This window comes from Cinclus cinclus, chromosome 6 (genome assembly GCF_963662255.1).
Source record: "Cinclus cinclus chromosome 6, bCinCin1.1, whole genome shotgun sequence".
Taxonomy (NCBI): domain Eukaryota; kingdom Metazoa; phylum Chordata; class Aves; order Passeriformes; family Cinclidae; genus Cinclus; species Cinclus cinclus.
In genome coordinates, this window is record NC_085051.1 from 53,143,068 (window position 1) to 53,156,482 (window position 13,415).

General features: G+C 35.3%; 1 protein-coding gene across 1 annotated transcript in view; it reads right to left on the minus strand.

Moving 5' to 3' along the window:
* PPP1R13B (protein phosphatase 1 regulatory subunit 13B) overlaps positions 1–12,792 on the minus strand; it is a 43,128-nt gene extending 30,336 nt beyond the window's left edge. The window contains exons 1-3 of the mRNA XM_062495690.1: positions 12,645–12,792; positions 6,830–6,949; positions 5,278–5,345 (exon numbers count right to left, since the gene is read on the minus strand). Of these exons, the coding sequence (XP_062351674.1) occupies positions 5,278–5,345; positions 6,830–6,949; positions 12,645–12,792 (336 nt within the window). The remainder of the gene's footprint in view (positions 1–5,277; positions 5,346–6,829; positions 6,950–12,644) is intronic.
* Between the last annotated feature and the right edge of the window lie 623 nt (positions 12,793–13,415).

Sequence of the window (13,415 nt, forward strand, 5' to 3'; positions counted from 1 at the left end):
CAATTATTAGTTTTGTAGAGATGCTCCCCTACATAACTATTCTTTACTGAGGTTTGAAGAGACTCGGATGCCTAGTCCAGCAAGAATTCAAAAGCTATTTGTATGCATTAAAATTAGCTTTAGATTTTTTTTCCCCTGCTTCCTAATTTATTTTTTTTTCCTTTAACTCCTTTAGTTGGATTAGTTTTTCTATTTTTTTTTTTTGGAAGAACAACATACTGCCAGCTGCCTGGAAAATGCTTCTGAGAGACTTAAAGAATTCTATTAGACTGTAGAGAATCCAAACTCTATTAACTTTGACCTAGGAACTGAACTAGGAATTTGATGGTGCAAACAGCTGCGGTAGGACAAGGCACCGCCCTCTGACAGGTAAACAATTTTCAGAATCTATACCTTAGACAAGGGAACATCTCTGACAGCAGGAGTAGCAGACAAATTTCTGTCTTTTTAAGAAAGGCAACAGAAAAAGTTGCAGTACAAAACTGGGAAAACTTGAATCTGATTTAATTACCCTTTTATTAGAAGGTCAAAAAGTTTCCAGGAGGAAGCTTACATGATTATTTCTTCAGAAAAAAAAAAATTCTGTAAACTGTTAGAATTGTTTGTGCCTATATTGTTTAAAATCATATTTTAATGGAATTATTTGCTTTGACTTTGCTATGAGACCCCGGAATCTAAATTTCAAGAGTGACATAGTTTTCTGTTCATTTTAAACAAATTTGTTTAAAACCTGTCTATTGTGAATGGCAGCCCCTTCCAAGCACACTGTTAAATGTTATAAACAGAGTGCTTAATACTTAAAAGCTTATATTAAATTGAATTTGCAGCTCAGCTTTGAAGAACAATTTCTACCCACACTAAGCTCTTTATCCTTCAATAGTTCAAATGAGAAACTTAAAGCAAGTACATATAATGTATTTCACATCCGATTTTATTGCTTCTGTTAAAAATGTGGCTTGTTTGTCTTTTTCCTCACAATTAGATTTTGTCGTATCTTCACCTGACAGGCTAAGGAAACTTTTATTATTTTGTACGTGCAAGAATACTTGTAAATGCCCCCCTCCACCCCATAACAACATGTATATTAGATATTTAATGCCTTTTTATCAGGTCACACTTGTATGGATGAAATGGTTAAAACTAATGAACAATACATAATTTTATTCAGGGATTTTGGCACCACTTGAAAATCTATCTAATCTCTAAGCACAGAATGGGACAAGTCACACCACAGGCACTCAAAAGCAGTGTAGTCTTGTCATGATGGAGCAGAACACCAAGACTGCATCAGAGGGTATCCACCCTCCACCAGCAACCATACACCCCCTGAAATTAAATCAGTGCTACAAAAAACTGCCTTGTGTATACATGTATGTAGAAGTTTTAATGCATCTGTTAATGGCACTTCCATAAGATTTCCCTCAGTATAAGAGTCTCCTGATACTAAAATAGCTGGACTACCTGTCATAATTTTTGCCAAAAAAGCCTGATTTAAGACACTTTAACAGAAATAGTGAGCATGAGTTCTGTTATTTAATCAGCACAAAACTTTTAACACAACTTCATCTACTGGTCACAGCTTCAATACTAAGAAATCTGCAGTAGTGCGTCCCTGGTTTGACAAGATGGTCAAGTTTTCTTCCCCCACACAAATTTTCTTTCTACTAATATTAAAAGAAAAATTTGCAGTGATATAAAATGAGGTTCCACTTTGCATTTTTTGGCAAAAGCTTCAGTCAACATCCATTAAGAAAAAGGCTTATTCCTATCATCCTCTCTAAATCAGGGTAGCAATTTTACAAACAGCAAAAATAAGATTAAAAAATTGGCACCAGAGACCACAAATTGAGATTTTATGCTCCCCAAGTAAAATATTATGTATAAAAATAATTTATATTTAAATAATAATATTTTTATATAAGCAACTAGAGCAAATGAGTATTTCTTCATATACAGACTTTTCATTACACTAATCTACTTTTATTCAGTCCAATACATTTGATTTCTGTCATGTTTCTGTACCACATCCTTTTTTTTTCCCCCTGAGCTACATCTGTTTTCCTGTTTCCTCATCTCCAAGAAATTTCTGGGCTATCTGATTACCTTTTCATCTGGACAACTGTCATCATCCAGTCAGTGCTCTTTCTGGGAGACCAGTATCTGATCCGCATCTCCTATTGAGGGCTCACCCAGCATGGGGCTCCCCAGTCCCTCTCCTGTCTGCCACTGACCCCCAGTGGTTTCACCTATATTTGCTCTGCCTCACTGTTCACAGACTGCTGCTGCTACTACGGAACGATGCTTGGATCATGCTAGGACATCTGGAAGCAAACAAGACCCAGCACCTGGATGACCACTGTTTCATGGCCACCAATCACAGAATCAAAGAATGATTAAGGTAGAAAGGAGCCTCTGGAAGTTATCTGGTTCAATAAGCCCTGACTGGAACAGTTCAGACTGCTCAGGACTTTATTCAGCTAGATCAAAATTCCACAGACTCTGAACAGTCTGTTCCAATGTCTGTAACTCTCAATGATAAAACATTTTTTCCCTATGTATTTAGAATTCCCCTTGTTACAACTTGTGTTCAGATCCAATTGGCTCAGTGACACAAGCTAAAGAAAGGAAGAGAAGGAGGAGGCAGCTGTTCTCAGAGAAGAGAATCCCTCCTGAGACACTGTCCAATCTCCCTGGCAAAAGAAAACGTTTAGTTATGTAAGTCTGATCTTCACGTATCTGTACCTTTGTGTACTGGCAGAAAGAGATCAGGTCCCAACTACAGCATAATTCCACTTCTAAGAAATAAAGTTCTGAACAAAAAGGAAACCCCAAAAGGTCACCTCTGGAATAAGAGCACCTGTCAACTCAAAAAACCTCACAGAGTTTTTCATTTAGACTTTGTTATGCAGAACGCAAAGCTCCCAGATGAATACTTACAGGTATTTTTACAACAACACATGTTTTACTGCTGGAAGAGACTGACTATTCTATTTTTAACTTAAAAGATAATCTAATGAAATTTGAGCATTTACATAATGTGATTTTAGGCTAACCATTATTTAAATAATTGCGGATCAAGCACATATAATTTCAAAGAACAACAACAACAACAAAAAAAACTTACTGCATATGACAAAATCTCAATTAATAGAATCATCTAAATTTAACTGTATAGCTTACCCATATTTTTTTTCCAAGACTATTGGTCCAATCAATAAAGCTAACATTAATCTTAAAGTCTTCTACACATCACACTTGCAGGTCTACCCAATATTAAGCAAAAAAACCAACTATTTCATCCTTAAAGCAGTACACATAATAAAAATATACCTGAATGCAGAGTATTTGGTAAGATCTAAGCTGTCTTCAATGTTCCATTGGTTTGTGTTGATTTTAGGGCCAGTCTAACATTCAGCATGCCAGCAACAATGAATAAGCCTAATGCATTACGTAAGTGTAAGCTGATTAAATCCTTGATCCTGAAGCCACCTCTTTTACCCCCCTCCCCCTCTGATTTAAAACTTAGCACAATTGAAAATCTTAGTTTTAAACACTTCCGAAACCTAATTTGTATAATTTTTAGCATAAAATCCACTACACTTTTACATTACTATAATGCCTTCAGGTTTTAGTCTTTCTTCTATTTTCATAAGTCTTAATACACTTTATTTCCTAAACCTGGTAAAAGTCCTTTTTAAAGTGATCAGTTCCCCAAAAAATTTTAATTTTGTGGCCAACTTTTGGGATTAAAAAAAAAGAAAAGTGTCTTGAATGGAATGAAGATAAAAGTTTTATTCAAGTTATCACATCTGAGCTTTACCCATAAAAACTCACAGGAAAACCAGTTCAATACAGAGCTATGATATCATAAAGCTTAGCCCTGCCAAGTGAGACTGTAAGGCATTCTGCACATGCCAATCCTGATTTCCAAAGGTACTGTATCTCAAATGTAGCATCTGAGCTACAACCCACATGGAAGAGTAGATCAGGGGAGGTCATGAAAGAGTTATGTTCTCCCAGCACTATGATCTCACTACATTGTCAATATGACAATGGCAGCAGGATAAATGGATCCATGCAGCAGAGGATACCAGCCAGTGTTCTCTACAGAAAAGGAACGTAGAAAGCAATACATGATTAACTGTTTTGAATAGGGAATAAAATTCCTTCCCCTAGGTCCATATGCCATACACAAAACAAGCTGCAAAGAGCTGCAAACTGACTGAACAACTCTGTTCGCTTCATGGGAGTGTGTGTGAATTTTAGATGTTAATTATCAGGCAATATACAAGCACAGAACTGTTGAATATGTTTGTAATTGCAAGATTCTCAGCTTGAAAAAACTGATTATTTGTTTTTAAACTTTAAGTATTGTTTTACTCTGAGAAAGAACTAGACGCAGATTTGTAAAGTGATAGTGCTTCATTGAGACAATATAATTATGAATTGGCGAGTTCAAGCGTTTCTATTGAAATTTTAAAATGTTTAAAAATAGCTAACTATAGCTGAGTATCTTGGTAAAGGCAGCAGAATGGTCCTGAACAAACAAGAACAGACTATGCTTTGCAGAATCTTCATTAGTATTGAAGATGAGACAAGAGAGAAGAAAGTAAGGAGAGTTTCAGCCCAGGAGTAGAAGGCTTTTAAGTCATGTTAATTTTGAAAGAGATATACTTTGTTTTATGTATAAAAGAAAAAAACATTCAAGCCAGGAAACACAGGTTGCCTATGGTACACAATTTGTATTTTAAACTAGAAACCTAGTAATACAGTAGTTTAAAAAAATCCATGTGTAGAAATTAATCAAGTGCATAAAAACAGTATAAAGTGATGGCTCTGAGGGATATACAAGCTCTTCTACCAACAGCTGAAAAGCCCCCAGTTCATAGATACATCCCCATACTTCAACATGTAATGGTATATCACTGATCAGTATTAGTGAGATAAATCAAAGAGGAGATATGTGGACAGGCAATATAAGTGCAGAAGAATAATGCAGCTTGTTTTTATTTCACATAGAATGAATAAAATAGATTAGAACACGAATTAAGACTCCGGGACTTCTCATATCTAGTAATTTCTTTCTAGACAGAAAATTCAGAGTAGTTTATGAAAAAGACATGTTGTCCCAGTCACTTTCTAACAAAATCAAAACAAAACCAAAAATCAATATATTTTTCCCCAGATCCCATAATAACACACCTTGAAAAGTAATAATTTTTAAAACACAAGGTATTTGAGTGCTGTTGGTCCAAACCTTTAAGATTCATTACATACCCCATTCTCTGTTCGTTTCTCCACAGGTATATTTATGCCATTTCTTTGATTTTGGGCTTGACGTCCACCTAAAAGTAAAGCATTACTCTTAGTAAATAAGTTCAGTTTTCAACACTAATGTGCTCTACTGTCAAGTCTGTTCTCAGATGTTCTGAGAATTCTGTTCAAGAATTCACATCAAACTTTTACCTGTGAATTTTTATTCTGCTAGTTCCAAACCCTTTTTTACTAAAGTTTCTTTTTGTAAACAGTGAATCAGCAGAAATAAAGCTTTTACTTCACAGAAACCCTCAATTAAAAGTACAGAAATGCACCTCTGTTTTCCTGACTTTTCTTTAGGCAAAGATATCATAAAGGGCAATGTACTTATATTTTGTGTCCATGAGAAGTAGCTTCAACTAAATATATTTTAAGTTAGCACAGCAGAGGAAGCTTTTCTGGTGTCTAACTTATACACAGCTTTAATCTACAATTCCATCCATAGCCCAATGATGAATTAAAAAGCCTTGCATGCATGGTTCAGAAGCAATGCTTTCATTGTAAATTGAAATTCTTAGCTTTAAGCATATCTTAAATTTCTTAACATACTTTATATTTGTATTGCCCAATGGATAACAGACTATTTTACAAAGTACCCAATTAATAGAAAATTCCCTCACACATTTTTGGGTCTGCTACTTCTACATTCAAAACAAGCAGGAACCATTTAAAAATAAGAAAAGAAGCCTCAGCTGAAAGCAACAAGGACTCAGCAAAGACTTGAAATCCTGTTGTTAAAAGCAGTCAGTTGAATGAGTCAGGATAATCTGGGCATACAAACACACCTCACTGAGACACCTTTCCTGTCCTTCAGTCAGTCTGACAGCCACTAAGTCTATAATGCACAGACTCAAAACTCTTCTCATAGATTAAGTACAGTCTAAACCAGTAAGTTCAAAAAACTAAAACGCTTGTATTTTTTTATTCCAATCTTTTAAGAAACCCCACTTCATAGAGGACTGTTTCATATAAACACTTCTCCTACAGAACAAAGCAGACCAGCAATTTTTCAAGATGCAAATTATCACTACTATTAATATGCCTACATGAAGTACTGAGAAAGCAAAGGCACTGAAACCTCTGCCAGTGATCTCTGTAAAATAGATTTGAGTTTTTAAAGGAGGCAAAGGAGTTTACTGAGTCCTTCTCTGTGCAACTGAAATAACAGCAGTTCAAAAAGAACCATTCTACCCTCTCAAAATGCAGGGACTTTTCTCTCAATAAGAAAAAACTACATCCAAGTCTCTAAAATATACCAACTTTCTTGGATCCAAATTGAGGAGAATACAGTCAGATCTTGTTATTACTCAACAGACTGGTAGAAATTATCCCAAATAAGCGAACTGGAGAACAAGAAAAAAGATGCCCCTGTTCAAATGGCTCAAATGGTTCAAAATGGCTTTGGTACAAAGAAGGTGTATTAGATATAACCACTGAAGTTCATTGAACAAACTCACTTCAGAAATCTTTTAAATCTGTTTCAGTAACAAGGCTACAGGATACATGTACTTACTCTGTTCATTGCTTTCAGCTGGTGACTCTTCATGACGAAGAAAAAATTTCACCTCTTCCCTGCGGGGCCCCCACTTCTGTAGGTGCTCATACATCATGTGATCAAAGGGTATGGGGCGCTCTAGAAGTGCAAGACCAAAAAACCTCATCACAACTCCTTAAAATCAAACAGGGTTATATAAAACTCTTATTAATGGTCAGAAAGCCCTTTATATAGCAATTTAATCTATCCAATGTATTTTGTCTTACACAAAGTCTAAGAAACGGGCACCAAGGGGATGTAGGGTATTAAAAGCTGGCCTGTTACTGTAACACAGCTCACTGCTCCACAGCACTACAGAACCAGCTTGCAAATCCATAGCAGTGTTTAGGAACCCTAGTTCAGGAAATAGCAACTTTGCTCCTCATCACCAACAGATGGGCAATTTGTTCTTTTATTAAAATGTTTCATTCAATTTGAACATCTGGGTTTCTATACAGACAAAAAGCCTTATCATTATACTGACCTTTCATCTCCTAAGAACTTGAGCAGGTACTCCCACTCTAACACACTTTGCCAGACATTAACTTACAGTATATATGGAATTACTGGCAAATCTTTGAACAAATAAAAACTAAGTTCTATGCAACAGTCCGTCTCTCTGCTTTTCCCCAAGAAAACATGCGCATAGAGTAATTATTTCTTCTAAATTAATCAAATATATTGTTAGCAAGAGGTTGTCCACTATATATTTAGCATTTCAAAATGAATATATGCTAAAGAAGACAAGTTTTTCACTGCTTCCATAATTACATTTGCATTTATTACCAGATGATTTTATTAAGATAATGAAATCCCTGTTTTTAGATCTGATAGTAGCTAAGGTACCAAAATGCATCTTCTAACCAGAATAAAATTATATCATACACTATACTTTGTTGTTAAAAGCAAAATACTTTTGGCCTCCAAAACCCAAACCACACTCTCTCTTACCCAGACAAGCACCACTAAGTTTGTTATCCATTTCATACTTCACTCATCTGATATGAGAAGCAAAATGACTCAAATGTATAAGAGAAATCTTGAGAAAGGCTTGGGAAAACCAAATCACAAATATACCTTTATGTAATGAAATTTACCTAAGTTTGTATACATTATGAACTACAAAGATGTACACATCTTGGTACTTTTGGGATACTTAACTGCAGTACTTAAAAACATAATACATTTTTACCAGTTGTTTCACATTGCACCTAATACAATAAACTTTTGTTAAAATATCTCATGTCAAATATGTATGTGACTAACACAGTATAGCCACAGTTAGATCCAGCTGCTTTCAGTGGGGAACTGTCATTTAAACCACAAGCTAATTACAGTCATCAGGTGATTGGTTACTTATCTTTCTTTTAAAAAACCCAAACAAACAAACTAAAATAAAAACCAACACCAAACAAAAAATACCCTGTTCCCCGCAAAAACCCATCCCCCCAACCAAAACACAACAACTCCACTTTAAAAATAAATTATTTGCTTCACTTCTTCCAGTTCCTCGCTCAAGTGGTGTCCCAGAAAGATTTTCAATAATGTTTAAACACAAAGAATAAGGTCAGTGGCTTATTACTACTCAGTTCTTGAAAAGGAATTTTAAAACCATGACTTTCAGGTTTTTCAACTCCTAAAGTAAAGCAAGGTTTCAAGTGCTTTGAAGCATATCCACTGAAATTGCAGCATGGGTCTTCTAAAGATCAATGAATGGAAAAATATTTAAGTGGTTTAGTTCAGAGACTTTAGGAACAAGATATGAATCTTCAGGAATTTCTCCCAAACAGAAAAATTGCTAGGCAAACCCAGCTATAACAGGGCTGGGCTAATTCTGGAATGGTGAAGAGTAGCTGCAGCTTCACTCCTTGTTGAGCTGGTCTCCCATGAAAAGTAAGGCCCTGATCCCAGGAGCTAGTCAAAGTAAGAGCTGTCATTTACATAATGCATCTTCAATAATTAAGACTAATATTTTTCAGACAATGACAACGGAAAGAAATGGCAAAGATGTTTTCTATTAGTTTAGCCATTCTTTCACAAAACCAGTTTGGGAAGTTATCCTAAAGTAGACAGAAAACAGGTAAAAGTAGTAACAGCAGCGTCAACATCACTGAAACAATGAAAAGAAAGATGGAGCAGCACTAATCACTCTGTGCAACCTGGCTACATGAAACAAATGCAGGAAACAAAGAGGAAGAAAAAATGAACATTAACACTTAACACAAAACATGATGAGAATTGAAATCCCCATTCCTTCCTACAGTTTAAATTCTTTAAACCTGTAAGAAACGTGAGAAGAAAGTATGATTTTCCATTTGTAGTATAATAGTACAAGAGATAACTTTCTGAAAATTCCTGTTGTTTCAGAACCAAAATCAAATCAAATCAAATCAGAACAAAGAGGCTACGGTTAAAATTTTCCCAGTTATTATAGCTTCAGAATATTTGTCAGTAACTGGTTTCTAAAAAGTATTTCAAACTTTAATTTTTAAAAAAATTTAAATGGGAGAGAGCATTCCAAGAGTGTTAAGAAAATGTTAAATAGGAGAATGGGTACAGAGTAATAATAAAAAGGCTGGATCCCTATACTTTAGCAACACATCAAAAATGATCTAGAGAAAATTTGTTTTCATGAATAACCAAGCAGAAAAACATGATAAATACATTTTAAGGTGGATCAAGATTTTAAAATATTTTTGAGAAATGAGCTATACTCCTTTACTTTTATGTAAATGTTTTGAGAATGTGTTAGTTTTAAGTATTCCAAAACAAAACACCCTGTAAATCTCAAACACAGATACTGCACCAATGTTTAAAAAAAGAGTTGCAAAATTCTTCTGGTGGAGCTACAAATCCACTACCTAAAAGTAAGTTTCAGTCTTCAAAATCTGTTTTTATCCTGACTTCAAGGACCCTGCTATGTGAAATAAACACATTCATGCCTCCTCTACATGAAACTAGAATAAAAACTAATGGATTTTCTCCACAGGGGGTTTGCTGCAATATCTGGAATGAATTTTTCCCTGCTCAGGCTTGCAGAAGTACACTCAGACTAAGAAACTATTTCTTTCACACTCTACTGCCACCTATGTTACCACCACACTGAGGAATACCAGTTCTGACCAGATGCTGAAGGGCATTCCAGGTATAAATGAATGAAGTAATTCAGTACTGGGTGGATTTAAAAGGTTGACATGAATTCTCTCTTGAAACATTCCAAGTTCCGGGCATCACACCTGTCTTTGACCCTCCTTACTGACTGCTATTTGCAATAACAAGAGAATGAGGAAGAACATTCTTGTTTTGTTTCCTGTTACAGCATGATAAATCCTTGCAAAAAGAGGAAGCTTCAAACTGACACAGCACAAGGTGGTACAAAGTACACTGATATATTAGGCACAAATGCTATTGGCTTTTTCAACTACTGCTCATCTCAAGAAACTGGGAAGAAGAGGGAACAGAGAATGAAATATCAAAATTGAATGTGAATAAATTAAATGATTAGGCCATGCAGCCCTGAGGAAAATCAGTTTCTTGACTCTAAGGCAAACAGCACCTGAACTATTTATTTGTCACACAAAAGCAGAGAGATAAAAGCTACAATAATAAACAAACCAATATATTTTCCAACAGTTAAGGTATTGTAATCTTCCTCTCCACTGTAGAAACCTTACATAATTTTTGAATTTTAGTAACATTTTTCTGGAAGAAAACTGGTCTCTTATCCTCTAAAAACAAAATGAAGTGCTTATCATCTACTTGTACATACACATTCAAAACAGTAAGACTATTAAAAGAGACAGTATTTTGTTAGAGCAGTACAGTTTAGAAAGGCTATTGGGCATATAAACTGTTATTTGTACCTGATGATAGGATTACAATCCACAAGCCCCAATTCTTTGAATTTGAATAGACATGCATTATTAAGGTGGTCTACCTGAAAGAAGCTTTGGCTACCTGTAGAGCAGAGGAGTTAAACACATTCACAAGAGGCCAGGTAGACTCTCTCTTATGGAGAGAAGTGTAATTTGTCATTTGTGCCACATGAAGAGACTGCCAGGAAAACACTGGCACCATAAGACTGCTTACAATGTGTGACAAAATCTGTTTTTTCAGCCCATGATTTGCTGTATTAACTTTTGTTTTGAATTTTACTTTCCAAAATGTCCTCTGAAAGAACACTTGCAGATCACTTGAGGATAAGGGTAAGGGATCAGAGACAGTGTAACAGAAGAGATAAAATATGCTTTTTCCACTGGCACAACATGCAGCAATTTACTGCAAATTGCCTCACACTTCCCACTCAGAACCATAGTTTAAAATTTGTTGTTGTAACTGTCACATTTAACTGTTCATACTCTTGTTTTCTACATGAGATCTCTGCTCCAGGCAAAATTATTTTTAAAAACTTCAGTGGAAATAGTTCACTTTAGCTCTCAGAAGAAGCAGAAGGAAAACTCATCATACATGCCTAGGTCTTTCCACTGAGAAATCTATGTACACTACACTTTGGGTCAAGAAGCTGAGGTCACAGATTCTTTAACAGCATCCTACATTTAAGAACAATGAACTAAGTGTATACTGAATTTGTATTCCTAGAATTGCAGGCATACAATTCTTAACCTTCCCCCTGTTCACTCTTGCCTAAACTGAGTTTCCACTCAGATAGGAAATAACTTCTTCAGGTACCTTTTCCTTTTACGAAGTCTTAGAACAATTTAGAAAAAGATGAGGCATAGTTTTCCTAGGAGGAAAATATTCTGGACTACCACTATGTAAAAGTTCCAAAGGCATGTGAATAATGCCTGTTGTGTCTGCCTGGCAAAACAGGCCCCAATCAAAACAAAACACCTCTATACAAAACTTAAGTATTTAAATTTTAAGTTATGACCTCATCAGTCTTTATACAGAATAAATTACATTAAAGAGGGCTCACTTTAATAACCAAGAGACAAGAATGGGAGTTTGGAACTAGATGATCTGTAAGGTCCCTCCCAGCCCTAACCCCTCCATGGTCATATTGTATGATTCTATGAACATGTCTGTTATCCCCACCCATCCACCAATACTACTTACATCCATACATTGATAAATGATAACCTGGAGGTTTGTACTACATGCAACTACAAGAATCCATTTAAAAACAAAATCTACCATGCATGGATTTTGACACATTCCTAAAAAAATTGCTGCCTCATTATTCTGTGAAATAATAGTTGCAACACAAATGGATATGGACACCACAACCCACTCCAAGAGATGCTGCCATGTCTTTGAGAGGAAATGTTCATGAATGGGCAAGAGATACTAACTATGTCCCATTCTGGCACAATGGTGTCTGCAGAGCATCTGCTATTCAAGACACAGAAGGGAAAAAAAAATATACTCTTTCTTAAATTTCAGCCAGTGTTCACATGCTGGCAGTGAGGAAAAAGGACTGGAAAGAACGCAGGTGGTGATCTGCACCCACTGACTGCAAACAAATCATCATGAGATTCCCTACTGTCATTTAAATACTTTCCACCCTATTAGAAAAACAAATACAGGACACTAACAGGCCTTACACATCCATTTTATCAAATGCTTCATGCTGAGGAAGAAAACAGAAAAGAATCAAGAATCTCTACATTAATCTCTACAGTTACTTGATTACCATCTTTTGTGTCAAAGTCTACTAGATAGAAGAGTAAAAGAAGAATAAAATATGTAATTGAAATAATTAGTATTGAGAAGTCAGGATATTTTATAATTGGTGCACATATTAAAATCAATTTCCAGTGAACATTTTACTTACCATTTCCACGCCATACTTCAGCCAGATGGCAGCTTCCTTCTCCAGGCTCCTTGCAGAACTCCACTACATCACGACAGGTTGTTTCTGGTGTAATTGGAACTTCTGTCAGAATCTGTTCATTGTTGCTCAGAAACACTGTTAATATCATCTGAAAGAAATAAAAAGAAAAGTAGCAGAATATTTTTTGAAAAAGAGAGAGACAAAAGTAAGATTATGATAATTTTTTTCCCCTCTGTAAATGGAAATGTATGCCTAGGATTGGTTACCACATTCCAAAGTTCTTTTCAGACGCCTGTAACTTTGACAAAGATTTAGTTCTTTGTGTTCTTTATTTTTGACAGTACATTGAATTGACAATTTTTTTTTTTTTTATAAAAGCATGTCTTGAAATAATTTAGTTCTGTCTGAAAATAAGGTTGGCAAGAAAGGAACAAGTTTTAGCTGTGTTAGATGCTTGAAATGATAGCATTTAAATGTTGAAAATAAATGCACATTTTGGCAAAGTAACCAGAAGCTTCAGGATGTACTCAAAAACAAGTATTCCTAAAATGCACTAAATACTCTGAAAGACATCTGACCTTAAGCTCCTGCTTAAAATTAAATGAATAATTTTATATGTTCTCTCTGCACCCTAATTCCCATCTGTAGTCACAATACTGTGCTGTAAACAGCAGATAGAAAAGAGAGAACATTACGGTTTAGAAGGCAAAAAATACCGTAACAGTAAGTGTCCCTAAAGAACATGATAAAATTAGTAACTTTGCCTGCAAT